Source organism: Pristiophorus japonicus, chromosome 18 (assembly GCF_044704955.1).
Source record: "Pristiophorus japonicus isolate sPriJap1 chromosome 18, sPriJap1.hap1, whole genome shotgun sequence".
Classification (NCBI taxonomy): domain Eukaryota; kingdom Metazoa; phylum Chordata; class Chondrichthyes; family Pristiophoridae; genus Pristiophorus; species Pristiophorus japonicus.
Window position 1 is genome coordinate 116604202 of NC_091994.1, and position 21013 is coordinate 116625214.

At 45.4% G+C, this 21013-nt stretch overlaps 1 protein-coding gene across 1 annotated transcript in view; it reads left to right on the forward strand.

Moving 5' to 3' along the window:
* The window catches only part of ddx19a (DEAD-box helicase 19a), an 81839-nt gene that overhangs the window by 35061 nt on the left and 25765 nt on the right, over nucleotides 1-21013 (forward strand). Inside the window, exons 5-7 of the mRNA XM_070860666.1 lie at nucleotides 16961-17053; nucleotides 17158-17260; nucleotides 18860-18974. Of these exons, the coding sequence (XP_070716767.1) occupies nucleotides 16961-17053; nucleotides 17158-17260; nucleotides 18860-18974 (311 nt within the window). The remainder of the gene's footprint in view (nucleotides 1-16960; nucleotides 17054-17157; nucleotides 17261-18859; nucleotides 18975-21013) is intronic.

A 21013-nucleotide genomic window follows, 5' to 3' on the forward strand; every position in this document is an offset into this window, starting at 1 on the left:
CTTGACCTACACTGCCTTGATACAAACGTAACAAACAATGCGTCCCTTCATTAATAACTTGGATGTGGACTGCTGTTTGTACGCACGACCTCTGGGCCCTACCCTGATGCCCTCGTGCTGAGTTGCTGGGATGCAGGACACCAACAAGGTGTCACATCCACATCATACTGTTGTTACCAGAGATTTTGAAGACGATGGCTCAATTTTTCCCAGTGATTTGTACCTTTAGGTTTTTTTGGTCATTGGGGGCGTAACCTGCCACCCGCATCAATTCTGGCCATTGAGGCAAGTTTGGCCAGCTCCGATTTACTCCAATTCTTCTCGGGACTGCAAGTGTGGCCTCTGTAGAAAAACCTTCTGGTGAGTTAAGAAAATCGGCGCAAGAAGGTATGGGGATCCAGGGGTAGTGATGGAGGAGCCTCGGCCATTGTTCTTGTCCAACAGGTTTGAGGTTCTTCCTCCCCGAGTGAACGAGAGCGGGGACTGCAGGGAGGATGAGCAAACTGACCACAGCATCGTGGTACAGGGGGCCATTCAAGCGAGGGCAGTAAAAAGAAACATTGCAGTAGTAGGGGACAGTATAGTTAGAGGGATAGATACTGTTCTCTGCAGCCGTGAGCATCAGTCCCGAAGGCTGTGTTGCCTGCCCGGTGCTAGGGTTAAGGGACATCTCAGGGCTGCAGAGGAACTTGGATGGGAGGGGGTAAATCCAGTTGTCGTGGACCACGTGGGTACCAACGACATAGATAGGACAGACATGAAGGTTCTGCTAATGGATTATGAGTAGCGAGGGGCCAAATTTAAAAAGCAGAACCACAAAGGTAATCATCTCTGGATTACTACCCAAGTCACGAGCAAATTTACATAGGTTAAATAAGATCAGAGAGCTAAACTTGTGGCTGAAAGACTGGTGTGGGAGAAATGGGTTTTGGTTCCTGGGGCACTGGCACCAGTACTGGGCTAAGAGAGCTGTTCCGTCGGGATGGACTCCACTTGGAACGTGCTGGTGTGATGGTTCTGGAGAACCGAATAACTAGCGCTGCAGAGAGAGCTTTAAACTAATTAGTGGGGCGGAGCGTTCAGGTGAGCAGAAACCTAAAAAGCTGAAAGAACAAGGTGAAGGCAATAGAGCGGGATAGTATTGGGGGGAAAGGAAAGTCAGAGTGTGACAGGAAGGGATAGAAACATAGAAAATAGGTGCAGGAGCAGGCCATTCAGCCCTTCTAGCCTGCACCGCCATTCAATGAGTTCATGGCTGAACATGAAACTTCAGTACCCCCTTCCTGCTTTCTCGCCATACCCCTTGATCCCCTGAGTAGTAAGGACTTCATCTAACTCCCTTTTGAATATATTTAGTGAATTGGCCTCAACTACTTTCTGTGGTAGAGAATTCCACAGCTTCACCACTCTCTGGGTGAAGAAGTTTCTCCTCATCTCGGTCCTAAATGGCTTACCCCTTATCCTGAGACTGTGACCCCTGGTTCTGGACTTCCCCACCATTGGGAACATTCTTCCTGCATCCAACCTGTCCAAACCCGTCAGAATTTTAAACGTTTCTATGAGGTCCCCTCTCATTCTTCTGAACTCCAGTGAATACAAGCCCAGTTGATCCAATCTTTCTTGATAGGTCAGTCCCACCATCCCGGGAATCAGTCTGGTGAATCTTCGCTGCACTCCCTCAATAGCAAGAACGTCCTTCCTTAAGTTAGGAGACCAAAACTGTACACAATACTCCAGGTGTGGCCTCACCAAGGCCCTATACAACTGTAGCAACACCTCCCTACCCCTGTACTCAAATCCCCTCGTTATGAAGGCCAACATGCCATTTGCTTTCTTAACCGCCTGCTGTACCTGCATGCCAACCTTCAATGACTGATGTACCATGACACCCAGGTCTCGCTGCACCTTCCCCCTTCCTAATCTGTCACCATTCAGATAATAGTCTGTCTCTCTGTTTTTACAACCAAAGTGGATAACCTCACATTTATCCACATTATACTTCATCTGCCACGCATTTGCCCACTCACCTAACCTATCCAAGTCAGTCTGCAGCCTCATAGCATCCTCCTCGCAGCTCACACTGCCACCCAACTTAGTGTCATCCGCAAATTTGGAGATACTACATTTAATCCCCTCGTCTAAATCATTAATGTACAATGTAAACAGCTGGGGCCCCAGCACAGAACCTTGCGGTACCCCACTAGTCACTGCCTGCCATTCTGAAAAGTACCCATTTACTCCTACTCTTTGCTTCCTGTCTGATAACCAGTTCTCAATCCACGTCAGCACACTACCCCCAATCCCATGTGCTTTAACTTTGCACATTAATCTCCTGTGTGGGACCTTGTCGAAAGCCTTCTGAAAGTCCAAATATACCACATCAACTGGTTCTCCTTTGTCTACTTTACTGGAAACATCCTCAAAAAATTCCAGAAGATTTGTCAAGCATGATCTCCCTTTCACAAATCCATGCTGACTTGGACCTATCATGTCACCATTTTCCAAATGCGCTGCTATGACATCCTTAATAATTGATTCCATCATTTTACCCACTACTGAGGTCAGGCTGACCGGTCTATAATTCCCTGCTTTCTCTCTTCCCTCCTTTTTTAAAAAGTGGGGTTACATTGGCTACCCTCCACTCGAAAAGAACTGATCCAGAGTCAATGGAATGTTGGAAAATGACTGTCAATGCATCCGCTATTTCCAAGGCCACCTCCTTAAGTACTCTGGGATGCAGTCCATCAGGCCCTGGGGATTTATCGGCCTTCAATCCCATCAATTTCCCCAACACAATTTCCCGACTAATAAAGATTTCCCTCAGTTCCTCCTCCTTATTAGACCCTCTGACCCCTTTTATATCCGGATCTATAAACATAAGAGTGTATTAGAAACTAGGGCCATAGCAGGAGAAAATGGGAAGAAAACACATTTAAAAGCTCTATCTGAATGCATGCAGCATTCATAACAAATTAGATGAGCTGTCGGCACAAATAGTTACAAATGGGTATGATCTGGTAGCCATAACAGAGACGTGGTTGCAAGGTGACAGTACTGGGGACTAAACATTCAGGGGTACTTGACAATTCGGAATGACAGACCGAAAGGAAAAGGAGGTGGGGTAGCTCTGTTGATAAAGGATGGAATCACTGCAATAGTGAGAAACGATATTGACACTCATGATCAGGATGTTGAAACAGTTTGGGTGGAGATGAGGAATAAGAGGAAAAAGTCACTGGTGGGAGTAGTCTATTATAGGCCCCCTCACAGTAGCAATTCTGTTGGTCGGAGTATAAACCAAGAAATATTGGGGGCTTGTAAAAAAAAAAAGGGAACAGCAATAATCGAGGGTGATTTTAACCTCCATGTTGATTGGGCAAATCAAATTGGTCAGGGTAGCCTTGAGGTAGAGTGCATAAGGGACAGGTTCCTTGAGCAGTATGTAACGGAACCAACCAGGGGGCAGCCTATCTTAGATCTGGTCCTGTGTAATGAGACAGGATTAATCAACAATCTCCTAGTAAAGGATCCCCTTGGAATGAATGATCACAGCATGGTTGAATTTCAAATTTGGATGGAGGGTGAGAAAGTTGGATCTGAAACCAGCGTACTAAGCTTAAATAAAGGAGACTACAAAGTATGAGGGCAGAGTTGGCTAAAGTGGACTGGAAAAATAGATTAAAGTGTAGACAGTTGATGAACAGTGGTGTACATTTAAGGAGATAAGAAAAATATATTCCAGTGAGGAGGAAAGGGTGTAAGAGAAAAGATAGCCATCTGTGGCTAATTAAAGAAATAAAGGATGGTATCCAATTAAAAACAAGGGCATACAAAGTGGCCAAGACTAGTGGGAGGACAGAAGATTGGGAAGCTTTCAAAAGCCAGCAAAGAACGACTAAAAAAAAATGATTAAGAAAGGGAAGATAGACTATGATAGTAAACTAGCACGAAATTTAAAAACAGATAGCAAGAGTTTGTACAGGTATATAAAAAGGAAAAGAGTGGCTAAATTAAATGTTGGTCCTTGAGAGGATGAGACCGGGGAATTAGTGATGGGGAACATGGAGATGGCAGAAACTCTGAACAAATATTTTGTATCAGTCTTTACGGTAGAGGACACTAAAAATATCCCAACAGTGGATAAAATTAGAACAGAATTTACACCACCTTCTGGAAAGGAAAACCGGAGGCAGAACTGGTCGACCGCCTCAAAGACTCTCCCTGCAGGACTAACGAACGCCTCATGTCACTTCGATTCACCCTATCCCGGAACCAGTGCTCCACAGTCATCAGTGCTTACGCCCCAACACTCGATGCAACAGATGTGGCCAAAAAGGGTTTTTACTCCAACCTCTCAAAATCCCTGACCTGCGTCCCCGCGGGTGACGAACTGATCCTCCTCGGCGACTTCGTCGGCAGGGACACAGAACTCTGGGGAGGCGTTTTTGGCAGAGAGGGGGTAGGGAAAGTCAACTCCAGCGGTACCCTACTCCTGACAAAATGTCTAGAGCAGGAACTTGTCATCACCAACACCTTGTTCCGCCAGAGAGACAAATACAAGGCATTGTGGCAACATCCTCGCTCCAAGCACTGGCACCTGCTCGACTATGTCATCGTCCGAGCCAAGGATCGCAAGGATGTGCGCATCACCCGCGTCATGACGAGCTGATGACTGCTGGATGGACCACCGCCTAATCAGATCCATCATTGACATCAACATAGCCCCAAAGCGAAGGGGGCAGCAGAAGCAGTGTTGCAAAAAACTCAATGCCGGGGCACTTAAGGACCCAGCTAAGGGGGCCCTTTACAGTCAGCACCTCACAACTAACCTTGATGACCCCGAGATGCAGAATGCCCACGACGCTTGGTCTGCCCTCCAGGCCTCCATAGCCAGTGTCTACAAGGAGACACTCGGTCATTCAACCAGGAAACACCAGGACTGGTTTGATGAGAATAATCAGGAGATTCAAGAACTAATAGACTGCAAGTGCAGGGCATTTCTGAGCCTTAAACAGCAACCCAACTCGGGAGGAGCAAAGCAGCATTACAGATGGCTAAAGGCTAAGGTTCAACAAAAAAACCCGGGACCTAAAGAACAGGTGATGGATGGAGAAAGCACAGGAGATACAGCAGCTGGCCGACAGCCATGATGTGCGAGGATTCTTCATCGCAGTCAAGGCCACGTACGGACCAAACTCCCAACACCCCATCCTATTCCTGGCCAAGAACGGGGAAACGCTCATCAAGGACACCGAGGCAGTCAGGGCTCACTGGCAGGAACACTTCAAATATCTCCTCAACCGAGACTCTGCTTTTGAATCAAGTGTTCTCAACTCCATTCCGCAGGATGCTACCTGCCACCACCTCAGTGAGACCCCAACACTGCATGAGGTAGAAAAGGCCATAAGACAGCGAAAAAACAAGGTTATGGGAGCGGATGGAATCCCTGCTGAGTCACTAAAGTATGGCGTAGGGGCACCACTGGCGTGAATACACCACATCTCTCTCATCTGGAGGGAGGAGAGCATGCCGGGAGATCTTAGAGATGCAGTGATTGTGACCATCTTTTTTAAAAAAAAAAGGGGGGACAAGTCCAACTGCGGCAACTATAGAGGAATCTCCCTGCTATCAACCACCGGGAAAGTCAGCGCTTGAGTCCTCCTCAACCGTCTTCTCCCCGTGGCTGAGGAGCTCCTCTCGGAGTCACTGTGCGGATTTCGTCCCCTCCGGGGCACGACGGACTTGATTTTTGCAACTGGAGGAAAAATGCAGGGAACAGTGCCAGCCCTTGTACATGGCCTCCTTCGACCTTACAAAGGCCTTCGACACTGTCAACCGCGAGGGTCTATGGAGCGTCCTCCCCCGTTTCGGATGTCCCCAAAAGTACATCACCATACTCTGCCTGCTCCACGACGACATGCAGGCCGTGATCCTTACCAACGGATCCATCACAGACCCAATTCATGTCCAGACCGGGGTCAAACAGGGCTGCGTCATCGCCCCAACCCTCTTCTCAATCTTCCTCGCTGCCATGCTCCATCTCACAGTTGATAATCTCCCCGCTGGAGTGGAGCTAAACTACAGAACCGGTGGGAAGTGTTCACACCAGCACGTGACCTGACCATCCCATTGCTGTTTGCGAGATCGAGTTATGCACAAAATGGCTACCACATTCACGTAGGTAACGGTGACTCCACTGTTTGTGAAGCACTTTGAGGTGCGATACTGAGGCCAAGTTCTTTCCTTGAAACCAGACATCTCACAGTGAGGCTGTGGTAATTCAGGGCCCATCCCCCACCCCATGGAACCGGCTTGAGGTGAACTGAAGAAGCCAGAACCAATACATGATTACAATATTTACAAGGAAGTATTGGGAGTCTGGACCCCCTCCTTCCCCCGCCCCCCACCCCAAAAACCTTTCCCAGCCAAAACACCAATCAGCTTTAACCGGCATCAGAGGCTGGTAGGAAGCAGGTTTGTACTCTGGCAAGCTACGCCTTATTGATTCACATCTCCCTCACATATCTAGCTAGTCGGTTCCCTGGCTGGTTTTGACCCATCCTTGGTCTATGCTCAGTTAGCTATCTCGGCACCAGAGACCCTCTCTGTCTTGGGCTGTGATGGATTCACCAACCAGCCCGTTGGGGGTGGGGGGCGGAGAACAACCATAAAAGTCCCTCAGGGAAACCCAGGACATCGGCGCTCTGAAGATATGAACCCATGAACGTCCTACACCGAGAGCTTTGAATCTTCATTCCCACTCACAGAAGCAGTGGGATTAAATTTACAGAAAACTTGAAATTTTGAGGTGAAGTTGGGAGTTGAGATCATTCCATCAGAGTAGGGGGGGGGCAATGGCAGAAAGGATGGGAGAGGAACCCCCGGTTGTTAGGGTGTGGGGTCCTCTGGAGATGACCAGAGGCTGAACTGCAAGGCTTAGTGGACCATCCAAGGGCGGCTAAAGCCGGCAACAGCAGCGACTAACTCCAGAGCCTGGGCCAGCGGACAGCAGAAGACTCACATTCTTTGGCTGTTCCGTGTGGGAGCAGCAACCTCGGTATGGGGCTCGCTCGCCCCTTCCGGGAACGTCTCTCCGAATTCTCGGAAAAAATGACTCCTCTGTGTTCATTGCGATGTGTGAATGGAGGGAGAGTGGGGGGGGAGGAGGAGGAGAGAGACACGGCAGATTTTTGGTTCAAGTTATCTGCTCATATAAGTAAATTTAAAGTAATTGGTAGAGGGATTAGAGAGGTGTTCGAGAACTTTTTTTCACCCAGAGGGTTGTGATGGTCTGGAACTCGTTGCCTGAAAGGGTGGTAGAGGCAGAAACCCTCACCACATTTAAAAAGTACTTGGATGTGCACTTGAAGTGTCATAACCTACAGGGCTACAGACCAAGAGCTGGAAAGTGGGATTAGGCTGGATAGCTCTTTGTCGGCGACACGGACACGATGGGCCGAAATGGCCTCCTTCCGTGCTGTAAATTTCTATGTAACCTTCGCTGTCTCCAGGCCAGGTCCAAGACCACTCCAACCTCTGTCGTCGAGCTACAGTACGTGGACGACGCCTGCATCTGTGCACACACACAGGCTGAACTCCAGGACATAGTCGATGTATTTACCGAGGCGTATGAAACCATAGGCCTTACACTAAACATTAGTAAGACAAAGGTCCTACACCAGCCTGTCCTTGCCGCACAGCACTGCCCCCCCAAACATCAAGATCCACAGAGCGGCCCTGGACAACGTGGACTATTTCCAATATCTCGGAGAGCCTTCTTTCAACAACAGCAGGCATTGATGATGAGATCCAACACCGCCTCCAGTGCACCAGTGCAGCCTTTGGCCGCCTGAGGAAAAGAGTGTTTGAAGATCAGTCCCTCAAAACTGTCACCAAACTCATGGTCTACAGGGCTGTAGTAATACCCGCCCTCCTGTATGGCTCAGAGGCATGGACCATGTACAGTAGACACCTCAAGTTGCTGGAGAAATACCACCAGAGATGTCTCCGCAAGATCCTGCAAATCACCTGGGAGGACAGACGCACAAACATTAGCGTCCTCGTCCAGACCAACATCCCCAGCATTGAAGCACTGACCACACTCGATCAGCTCCACTGGGCAGGCCACATAGTTCGCATACCAGACACGAGACTCCCAAAGCAAGCGCTCTACTCGGAACTCATCCACGGCAAACGAGCCAAAGGCAGGCAGAGGAAACGTTACAAGGACACCCTCAAAGCCTCCCTGATAAAGTGCGACATCCCCACTGACACCTGGGAGTCCTTGGCCATCGACCGCCCTAAGTGGAGGAAGTGCATTCGGGAGGGCGCTGAGCACCTCGAGTCTCGTCGCCGAAAGCATGCAGAAATCAAACGCAGGCAGCGGAAGGAGTGTACGGCAAACCAGGCTCCCTGTCCACCCTTTCCCTCAATGACTATCTGCCCCACCTGTGACAGAAAAAGTGTTTCTCGTGTTGGACTGTACAGCCACCTAAAAACTCATGCTAAGAGTGGAAGCAAGTCTTCCTCGATCCCGAGGGAGTGCCTATGATGATGATGAGAACTAGAGGGCATGATCTTAAAATAAGGAGCCTCCCATTTAAAACTGAGATGAGGAGGAATTTCTTCCGGGGTTGTAAATCTGGAATTCGCTGCCTCAGAGAGCTGTGGAAGCTGCGACATTGAATAAATTTAAGACAGAAATAGACAGTTTCTTAAACAATAAGGGGACAAGGGGTTATGGGGAGCGAGCGGGCGGGGAGGTGGAGCTGAGTCCATGATCAGATCAGCCATGATCTTATTGAATGGCGGAGCAGGCTCGAGGGGCCGTATGGGCTACTCCTCCTATTTCTTATGTTCTTATGTAAGTAAATCAGCGCAGCAGATGCAGTTCCACGGCTCGGACAGCAGCAGCAGGAGAGGTAAGAGAGAGGTGGGGGAAGCCTTTTGGGCATAGTTCGGAGCGGGGACTGGGAGGGGGAGGCCAATCGGCCTGGGATAGGTGCGGGGACTGGGACAGACTTTAATCATTTAACGGAAGTATGTTGCTGCAATGTTTAATGTGCTTGTGCAGAATGCTGTGTGTTGCCTGTATGTTTCACTTTCCAACCTCGGCCCGCATTGTGTCCATGGTTACCGTGGCACCCCGATCTTTTTGGCGCTGATCTTGGGCTCCAACCTAAAACTGAACAACAGGCTAGGCAGCGTGAAAATGATGAATTCAAACAGGGAAACTTGGATGATTTTTTTTTGCCGTACTTGGGCCCCCAAAAAAACAGATGTATGCCAAAAACAGCTTTGGGGAAAATTGAGCCCAATATGGCTGCCCTTTCTTTGCTTGGCTCCAAGGCAACACATTTGTGATCTGCCTGATTTAATAATAAACCTAAGAATTATATATACAGTTAACGGAAAATAATTCCAAAGGCAGCAATTTAGAAACCTAAATGTGGTTGCAGCCCAACCAATTGCTGCCAGATGGAATGCCATTAATCACTAGTTGTAACCCTGCTTCAAACTCTGGACCCTGCAATTAAAACTCGAGCATATTGGTGCCCTCTTGACTTGTACAACAGGCATTTTCTCACCAAGTCTTCAGGTGTTGTATATTCAGCTGGACTCACTTTTTCAGCAAGCTACATTTCTCCAAAAATAGTTATTAAAAACATGAAGATTTCTTTATGATCTGAAGTGTGATGAAACTTCTTAATCCACATGTTTTTTTTTGAATCTTCTATTGGAAGTCTGGAACTTCACTGTTGCTGCCTTCTATTGCAGAATCTTTTCTTGAGATTCCAGCTGCATTTTCTTTCTTTTCACTTCTGGCCTCTTGAGCATGCTTCACATCAATATTATACCGGGGGCGAGAGCAGTGAAGGTTTCTAGCCCCCTCCTCACCGAGCGAATGAGAACACAATACCACAGGTATGGCTCTCGGCCTTTTTTAAAGATTTCTTAACTACTCTGCAATACAACAGATGCTGATAAATTGCTCTTTAAACCTTTTCACACCTCTTTGTGACCCCAGCCACTCTGCTGGATGCCCTTTTTGGCCCATTTTTTAAAAAAAAAAGGCTCCTTTACTATGCTGCCTTTGCCTCTCCATGAAACGCTGCTCCCTCCCACCTCATTAGCCTCCCTCTGCTCCTGCTCCTCTTGCCAAATTGGCCTGCTGCTACTTTTCATTTTTTTTCAACGTTCTCCCACCACCATGCTGCCATTGTCCCACAGTTGCCACCATTATTATTTTCCCCATCTCTGAGCCTGCTACTGAACGTTCTGCCAGTATGTTGTGCACTGCTTTTCATTGTTTTTAAAAGTGTCTCTCCCACATCACTCCTCCCATTCGCTTACCTCAACCCTGAACTTTCCTTCAGTCCCTAATCTACTACTCCCCTGCACCCTCTTCTCCTTTCCCGATCAGCCTCCATCCACAGGTTCTCTCCCCAGTCTGCCGGCCCCCGAAGAACATCAGAAAAACAAAAAACTTGAACAAAAGAAAAGACGGAGAACCATAACAACAAGAACACAGAAGTTTGTGTCTTTTTCAGACCTCACTGACCTGGGACCAGAAATTTATGAACACTTTCTATTCTGTAAAATTCTCTAACCAAACTCTTAACTGATCTGAGGATATGCTTACTCAATAACGATTAGATGTTGTAGACTTAAGGGAATAGTTCTGCCTCAGCATTGGGCAATATGTGGTGCCACAACCCTGGCCTTAGAAGAGTGTACCATCTAACTTTGCATGGGCAATGACATGGGAGATCCATTATGGAGTTTTGTCAGGCCTGTTCTTCCTGGATGTTTTCAGTTACAGGTACTTAACTGACAAAGCTTAACCCGCTACAAACTGCATTACCTAACCACTGACTCCATCCCTCTCCCTAGCATCAGTCTGAGGGTGAACAAGACTGTTCGCAACCTCGGTGTCATATTTGACCCTGAAATGAATTTCCAGCCACATATCTGCAGCATAACTAAAACTGCCTTTTTCCACCTCCGTAACGTTGCTCACCTCCCGCCCCCTATGCATCAGCTCTTCTGCTGCTGAAACCCTCATTCATGCCTTTGTTACCTCTAGCATTGACTACTCCAACTCACTCCTGGCTCGCTTTCACATTCTACACTACATAAACTTGAAGTCATCCAAAACTCAGCAGCCTGTGTGCTAACACACACCAAGTCACGATTACCCATCACCCCTGTGCTTTCTGACCTACATTGGCTCCCAGTTAAACAGCGCCTTGATTTCAAAATTCTCATCCTTGTTTACAAATCACTCCATGGCCTCGCCCCTCCCTATTTCTGTAATCTTTTTCAGCCTCACAACCCCACAAGATGTCTGCGCTCCTCAAATTCTGGCCTCTTGAACATTCCTCACTATAACTGCTCAACCATTGGTGGCCGTGCCTTCAGCTGCCTGGGCCCTAAGCTCTGGAACTCCCTCCCTAAACCTCTCCGCCTCTCTACCTCCTGTTCCTCTTAAAATGCTCCTTAAAACGTATCTCTAATCAAGCTTTTGGTTATCTGCCCTAATAATTTCTTCTGTGCTGGGTGTCAGATTTATCTGTTTGTCTGTAACACTGTTGTGAAGCACCTTGGGACCTTTTACTACATTAAAGGTGCTATATAAATACATATTATATATGTTTTGTTTAACGTTAGATGGTACTTCAAACAGTAGAGATGCAACAGAATGCAACTCTGTATTTGAGTAAAGAACTAACTGTATCCTGGTAGTCTGGCATGGATCACCCTTGCAAGATGTTTGTGGATAATCGTTTGAGTACTTGGGGTCGCACTCCAGAAGGAAAGGATGGATGCTTCAGTCTACATTTCTAAACTTGTGCTTAGTTCTCCAGTATAGAGAAAAACAATCTTGTGTTTCAGCATTATTTCTGTTACTGATCTTATGCATTTGGATTTTTTAAAATTCTGTGAGGAAAGATTTTTTTTTTTAACAATCATGGGATCCAGGGCAAAGTGGCAAATTGGGTCCAAAATTGGCTTAGAGGTAGGAAGCAAAGGGTAATGGTTGATGGATGTTTTTGTGACTGGAAGGATGTTTCCAGTTGGTTTCCGCAGGGCTTAGTACTGGGTCACTTGCTTTTTGTGGTATATATCAATGATCTAGATTTGAATATAGGGAGTATGATTAAGAAGTTTGCAGATGACACTAAAATTGGCTGTGTGGTTGATAATGAAGAGGAAAGTCATGGGCTGCAGGAGGATATCAATCTACTGGTCAGGTGGGCAGAACAGTGACAAATGGAATTTAATTCCGAGAAATGTGAGGTAATGCACTTTGGGAGGGCTAATAATGAAAGGGTATATACATTAAGCGGTAGGCCACTTAATAGTGTAGATGAACAAAGGGACCTTGGAGTGCTTGTCCACAGATCCCTGAACGTAGCAGGCCAGATGGATAAGGTGGTTACGAAGGCATATGGAATGCTTGCCTTTATTGGCCGAGGCACAGAATATAAGAGCAGAAAGGTTATGCTTAAATTGTATAATACTTTGGTTAGGCCACAGCTGGAGTACTGTGTGCAGTTCTGGTCGCGGTATTATAGGAAGGACGTGATTGCACTAGAGAGGGTGCAGAGGAGATTTACTAGGATGCTGCCTGGAATGGAGAATTAGGACAGATTGGATAGGCTGGGTTTGTTTTCATTGGAACAGAGGAGGTTGAGAGGAGACCTCATCGAGGTGTGCAAAATATTGAGGGGCCTGGACATAGTGGATAGTAAGGGCCTATTTCCATTGGTGGAGGGGTCATAGTTTTAAGATAGTTGGGTGGAAGGTTTAGAGGGGATTTGAGGGGGAGGCTTCTTTACGCAGAGGGTTGTGGGAATCTGGAACTCGCTGCCTGGAAGAGTGGTGGATGCAGAAACCCTCATCACTTTTAAGAGATGGTTGGATGGGCACTTAAAGTGCCGTAACCTGTAGGGACCTAGAGCTGGTAATTGGGATTAGACTGGATAACCTTTTGTTGGCCGGCGTAGATATAATGGTGAGTACTGCAGGGAATAGAATACAGCCAGGGTGATGAACTGGACTAGTTTTGATCGCGTGGTTGGGTCGGAGAGGAATTTTCCCAGATATTTTTTCTCCCTAAATTGGCCTGGGTTTTTATCTGGTTTTTGCCTCTCCCAGGAGATCACATGGCTCCGGTTGGGGTGGAGTGTAGAATGTTTTGGTATAAGGGATGTCACAGTTGTGTGGGGCAGACTGGTTGGACTGGGTGCTCTTTGCCTTTCCGTCATTGTTCACTGTTCATAGGTTTATATGTAACCTTCATTGCTGCTGACTGAGGTCCGTGCGGTTCTTTGTCGGCCGGTGCGGACACGATGGGCCGAAATGGCGGCCTCCTGCGCTGTAAATTTCTATGTTTAATTAGGAGGGGGAAAATAGAGTATGAGAGGAAGCTTGCTGGGAACATAAAAATTGACTGCAAAAGCTTCTATAGATAAGTGAAGAGAAAAAGATTAGTGAAGACAAACGTAGGTCCCTTGCAGTCAGAATTAGGTGCATTTATAATGGGGAACAAAGAAATGGCAGACCAATTGAACAAATACTTTCATTCTATCTTCACAAAGGAAGACACAAATAACCTTCCGGAAATACTAGCAGACCGAGGGTCTAGCGAAGAGGAGGAACTGAAGGAAATCCTTATTAGTTAGGAAATTGTGTTGGGGAAATTGATGGGATTGAAGGCCAATAAATCACCAGGGCCGGATAGTCTGCATCCCAGAGTACTTGAGGAAGTGGCCCTAGAAATAGTGGATGCATTGGTGATCATTTTCCAAAAGTCTATCGAGTCTGGATTAGTTCCTATGGACTGGAGGGTAGCTAATGTAACACCACTTTTTAAAAAAGGAGGGAGAGAGAAAGCGGGTAATTATAGCCTGACATCAGCAGTGGGGAAAGTGTTGGAATCAATTATTAAAGATGAAATAGTAGCGCATTTGGAAAGCAGTGACAGGATCGGTCCAATTCAGCATGGATTTATGAAAGGGAAATCATGCTTGACAAATCTTCTAGAATTTTTTGAGGATGTAACTATTTGGACTTTCAAAGGGCCTTTGACAAGGTTCCACACAAGAGATTGGTGTGCAAAATTAAAGCACATGGTATTGGGGGTAATATATTGATGTGGATAGAGAACTGGTTGGCAGATAGGAAGCAGAGAGTCGGGATAAACGGGTTCAGAATGACGGGCAGTGACTAGTGGAGTGCCGCAGGGCTCACTGCTGGGACCCCAGCTATTTACAATATACATCAATGATTTAGATGAAGGAATTGAGTGTGATATCTCCAAGTTTGCAGATGACACTAAACTGGGTGGTGGTGTGAGCTGTGAGGAGGATGTTAAGAGGCTGCAGGGTGACTTGGACAGGTTAGGTGAGTGGGCAAATGCATGGCAGATGCAGTATAATGTGGATAAATGTGAGGTTATCCACTTTGGTGGCAAAAACATGAAGGCAGAATATTATCTGAATGGCAACAGATTAGGAAAAAGGGAGGTGCAACAAGACCTGGGTGTCATGGTACATCAGTCATTGAAAGTTGGCATGCAGGTACAGCAGGCGGTGAAGAAGGCAAATGGTATGTTGGCCTTCATAACGAGAGGATTTGAGTATCGGAGCAGAGAGGTCTTACTGCAGTTGTACAAAGCCTTGGTGAGGCCTCACCTGGAATATTGTGTTCAGTTTTGGTCTAATCTGAGGAAGGATGTTCTTGCTATTGAGGGAGTGCAGCGAAGGTTCACCAGACTGATTCCCGGGATGGCAGGAGAGACTGGATCAACTGGGCTGGTATTCACTGGAGTTTAGAAGAATGAGAGGGGATCTTATAACAACATATAAGATTCTGACGGGACTGGACAGATTAGATGCAGGAAGAATGTTCCCGATGTTGGGGGAAGTCCAGAACCAGGGGTCACAGTCTAAGGATAAGGGATAGGCCATTTAGGACTGAGATGAGGAGAAACTTCTTCATTCAGAGAGTTGTTAACCTGTGGAATTCTCTACCACAGAGAGTTGTTGATGCCAGTTCGTTAGATATATTGGAGAGCGAGTTAGATGTGGCCCTTACGGCTAAAGGGGTCAGGGGGTATGGAGAGAAAGCAGGAAACGGGTACTGAGGTGAATGATCAGCCATGATCTTATTGAATGGTGGTGCAGGCTCGAAGTCCGAATGGCCTACTCCTGCACCTATTTTCTATGTTTCTTCTATAAATAAAGTTTACATCAGTATTGGAGCTTGTGGTTTTACAAATTAACTTGACTACAAGGTGTTCTCTTCCCCTGCCCCCACATTTTTTGAAATTAAAAATTGATCTTTGTTGGATGACCTTTTGTTAATTAATGTTCTGCTTTGCACAAGTAGAAAAATATTGCAAAAGAAAACTAGTGCGGAGGCTGGAAATATGGAACAAAACAGAATATGCTGGAATCACTCAGCAACTCAGGCAGCATCTGTGGAGAGAGAAACCGTTAACGTTTCAGGTCAATGGCCTTTTGTCAGAACTGGAAAAAGTTAGAGATGTAACAGATTTGAAGCAAGTGCAGGGAAAGGGGGATGGGAAGAAGGCAGAAGTGATTAAATAGAATATTGTGGTGCAAGGAGTGTCGCAGTTGTGTGGGGCGGGCTGGTTGGGTCAGATAATACAAAGCAAAAGGAGATGGTAATGGAACAAGTAAAGAAACAGATGAGTCTAGAGGAGGTGTAAATGGGACTGGCAGAATCATCAGCTGCCATTTGGAAAAAATAGGAGCAGTGGTTATGTTTTGAAATTGTTGAACTCGATAGAGTCTAGAAGGCTGTAAAGTGCCTAATCGAAAGATGAGGTGGTGTTTCTCGAGCTTGCGTTGATCTTCGTTGGAACAGTATAAGAGGCTAATGACGGAGAGGTCCGAATGGGAGTGGAGCGGGGAATTAAAGTGACAGGCGACTGGAAGCTCGGGGTCACGCTTACAGACTGAACGGAGGTGTTCCGCAAAGTGGTCACTCAATCTGCATTTGGTCTCCCCAATGTAGAGAAAAATATTGCAGTTCTCTTAATTTTTTTGTCAAGAATCATAGAATATTACAGAACAGAAGACCATTTGCCCCATTTTATTTGTGCCGACTCTGTGAACTCTACTTGCTCCTATTCCTTTACTCTTTCCCCGCACAATTTAAAGTTTATTTTTCTAATATTTATCCACTTTCATTTTAATATATATATATCTTTAAACCTCTTGGTCTCCCGTCATATTGTGGTGGTCTAAAATTAATGCCCTCTAGTTACCAACATTGGAAATTTTCCCGATTTATTTTGTCAATATTTCATAATTTTGAAAGAGAGAATTTCTCTCATTTTGAACCCGCTATCGGATCTCCTCTGAATCTAAGCCCCAGTTTCTTTAGTCTTTCCTAATAAACAATTCTTTATCTTTAGATTTATAAAATTTGAAGTGCTATTTGTCAAGCCAAGAAGGGAAAGCAATTGAAGCAGCGTGTATCCTGATTGAGAGCTGTTCAGTCAAAAGTTGAATTTGGCAGCTTCACGTTTTTGTTGTTCTGTGCCTTGAATTTGATGCCGCTGACGGGATTTTCAAGATATTTTAACATTGCATCAGTATAGAGTTAGCTTCAATGATAAATTGAGGAATAAATAATCCTACATGCTTGAAGTCATCCTTATTAAAACTGAAAATTAGAAATAAATGGAAGAAAAGGTGTCTCCTTACTGATCTGACAACATGGTATGAAAGTTATCAGTGAGGGTGTGCAAGCCAACCTCTGCTGTACTCTATTAAACTAATCTGGGTCATTGGGTGGGAGTGGAGAAAGGAAAATTGAGAAAGTCATCCTTGGTATTGCCGTGTATTAAGCAGCAAATTTAAGTCAGAGAAATCAATAGAAAAGATTTTGTAAATAAACTGGAATTTTTCCACCTGATTTGTAGGAAAAAAGACCTTCTGCAAGGCGTGTATGGAATGGGATTTAACAGACCTTCTAAGATCCAGGAGACAGCGTTGCCCATGATGCTTGCAGAACCGTATGTTTATTACACTAATATATATTGGCTAAATGTGCAGTTGGTCATCTGGAAAACGTTACTGTATATATTTATAACCTCTTGTGTTTGAATTGTCTTTCCAGCCCACAGAATCTGATTGCACAATCTCAGTCAGGTACTGGTAAGACAGCGGCCTTTGTCTTGGCTATGCTCAGCCGTGTGGATCTCTCCCAAAGGCAACCACAGGTAAAGTGGCTCCATTTTGAAAAATAACTCATTCAAGGGAAACTAAAATTGTGGAAATTCTTGATTTATGTTTCTAAAATAATAACAATTAGAAATGTAACCATTTGGTTCAGAAAGAACAGCTTTTTAACTGAACTCTGGCACGATTTTAAAAAATGAACTCGGGCATGATTTTTCAAGGCGTTTAGCTGCTCTGTCTCATCGCCAGTTAACCTATGTTAGCATCTATTAAATTAGCTTTTCTCTATCAGTATTAACCAGTTTTGATCTTCAGTTTTCAACATTACATTGCTGCATTAGTGCATGTGATTTGTGGCAATTTTACTAACTACTATATTTGTTTCACAGCTAGAAGCAGCTGCTGTGTACTCCTTCCCACACGCCCCTCGCGCCCCCTCCATACCAACTGATGCGATAACATGTAAATGTGAACTGGCCTATCTAGGTGACCTGTGAGAATGACCAGTTTAGGTATGGCTCCACAAGTGTGATTGAATGGAGGCTGGTAATAGAAGCCATCTTTATACACCAGTAATGTACACGTCACTTGGAGGAAGCACTGGCCTATCTCTCTATTGTGTTCTCTTCTTAGGCAGTCCCTCGGAGTCAGGGATGACTTGCTTCCACGCGAAAAATGAGTTCTCGTGACTGATGAGTCCTATGCGGGACCTACAGTCTCGTTCATAGGTGGGGCAGATGGTGGTTGATGGAACGGGTAGGTGGGGTGCTTGGGTTGCCGTGTGCTCCTTCCACTGTTGGCTTCAGCTTGCTCTCGGCGTAGAGACTTGAAGTGTTCGGCACCTTCCCGGATGCTTTTCCTCCACTTTGTGCAGTCTTGGGCCGGGGATTCCCAGGTGTCGGTGGGGATGTTGCACTTTTTAAAGGAGGCTTTGAGGGTGCCCTTGAAGCATTTCCTCTGCCCCCCTGGGGATTGCTTGCCGTGTCAGAGCTCCTAGTAGAGTGATTTTTTTGGGAGTCTTGTGTCGGGCATGTGGACGACGTGGCCTGCCCAAAGGAATTGATCGAGCATCGTCAATGCTTCGATGCTGGGGATGTTGGACTGAGAAAGAACACTGACGTTGGTGCGTCTATCCTGCCAATGGATTTGCAGGATCTTGCGGAGGCAGCGTGGGTGGTACTTCTCCAGTGCTTTGGTGCCTGCTGTACACATGCCTCCTGAGGCATATAGGAGGACAGTTATCACTACTGCTCTATAGACCATGAGCTTGGTGCTGGGTTTGAGGTCCTGATCTTCAAACACGCTCTTCCTCAGGCGACCAAAGGCTGCACTGGCACACTGAAGGCAGTGTTGGCCCTCGTCATTGATGTCTGCCCATTTTGACAGTAGGCTCCCAAGGTATGGAAAATGGTCCACGTTGTCCAAGACCTCGTCGTGGATTGTGTACCAGTCGAGTCACCCCTCAGGAGAGAGAGATCGCTGTTACTGAAATGGGTCTCTGGGCATGGACCTATAAATCTCTGCTTCCAGTTGGAACTCAGTGCTGTGAGATAGTTTGTAACTGAGCACGTTGCTATCCAAATGTTGCTTTTGTTTCACTAGGTTATAATTCTTAATGAAGTGTTGACTTTTTCTTCTAGTGTTTATGCCTTTCTCCAACCTATGAACTGGCTTTGCAGACTGGCCAAGTTATTGAACAAATGGGAAAATGCTGTCCTGATATCAAACTAGCATATGCAGTGCGAGGCAACAGACGTGAGTAATATTGTGATGCCTTATCATTTTAATGAGATTATATAAATGCAGCCAAGAGAAGGTATTGTGATTACATTCTAATCATTTATCAAGCCTCAGCGATGTTGTAAAAGTGAAAGATAAACAGTACTGGAAGTTATAATTACAGAGATTATTCTTTTGCTGTTAAAGCAGATGTATGCCCAAACCTTTCCTATTGGGTATTCTGAACGCGCGGCACCCTGATGTTCCTCTACATATTTTAGCTATTTAATTTGTTTATCCTTTACTGAAAATATTCCAGAAAATAATGGCAGGGACTTGATGATAAGGCAATTATCCAATCAAAAGGGAATTAGATAAGCTAGAATAAAGCTTGATTCATTTATTGTAAGTATAGATGATATAACCTTGTAACTTCTATACTTATTTTTATGATTGATAGATATATATATGTCAGTGCCATGCATATGAGGCAGTTATAAATGCACAAGAATCTTTTTTAAGAAACTTAACAAAGCTAGTTACTTAAATTTGGATGCTTCTGAGCTGGAGCTAAAATGGACAAGCATTTTATAATTTGAAGAGTTCCCTGACCAAACAATTAATCCCTGAATGACTTGAACTTAAGTTTATTTAAAGGGACACACAAGTCTTCGAGGGAAGCAAAGAGGTTTAGGGAGTTCCAGAGCTTGGAGCCCAGGCGCAGGAAATTGGGGATGCACCAGAAGCTAGAGTTGGAGAAACCGAATTTTCTGAGGATTGTAGGGCTGGAGGAGGTTACCAAGATGAGGAGGAGTGAGGCCAATAGAGAGATTTGAACACAAGGATGAGAATTTTACATTTGAGGCTTTGCTGGACCTGGAGCCAATGCAGGCATGGGTGATGGGAGAACAGGACGTGCAAGTTAGGCTATGGGCTCAGGTTTAATGTCTCATTATATGTTTACTTCTGGTCAGTATTAAATGTACTAAAAGCAATACTGGATGTAAGTATTTATGCACCAATAACCAGTGGATGAAACACACACACCCATGCGCAGTCAGACTCTGGGGGCTGTTGGCCACTATACTGTTTGGCGGCTGCCTTCCTGGTTTTGATGTGTGAAAGTATATCAAAAACAATCTTTAAAGCGTGAACTTTTGATAGACAAGGTTTTGTGCCAATCGAAGCCAGTTTTTAACACCCCAAAATGTTTGCTCCTGCCTCCAAAAATAGAATTTAGTTCCAGTTTCAAACCTACCTTACAGTTGACCCCTATAGCAGTCGGAGAAGGGAGATTTTTTTTTCCTCTCCCCTGGACACCAGACAGGTATTATCTGTTAATAAAAGATCCTACCAGAACAGTATAATGTAAGAATGTTCTAGGCACTGCATTAATTCACAAAGCACGTGGATAGAGTTCAAGAATAGGAAGGGAATCGGTACAATATCTAGTGTGCACTACAGGCCAACAATCCGTGCATAAAGACGGGGGAAGGATATGATGGCAGATCAGAGATATGCAAGAACAACCAAACAATAACATTGCACAATTTTAAGTATCACAGGATAGTCTTGGATAAAGGTAATGTGCACAGTCAAAGTAGGGAATGCTTTTTTAAATGCATCCAAAACTGCCTCCCAAGATCAGTATATTTCTAGTCCAACAAGGGAAGCATTGGTTGATTTAGATCTGAGAACTGGAAGGAGACAACTAACTATTGAGAGTAGGACAACAGTTAGGAAATATTAATTACAACATCATTAAGTTTAATGTGAAAATACAAATGAATAATAAACAATCAGAGATAAGGATGCTAGACTGCTATGGGGAATTGTTGAAACAGAGAACATTTCTTTTTTAAGGGGAAAAATGGATAAATATTTTTAGGGGAGTGTGAAACCGGTCTATGCAAGAGCGCAGGTCAGTGAGATTAGTTTTGGATTGCTCTGGTAAACGATGGGCTGAATACTCCCCTTCTGTGTTGGAAACTCTTGTGCTTCTTTTTCCTAATCTGAGGGCACTAAAACCAATGGTCAGCCCTATTGCTCTCCCAGCTGAGCACTAACTCGGCATA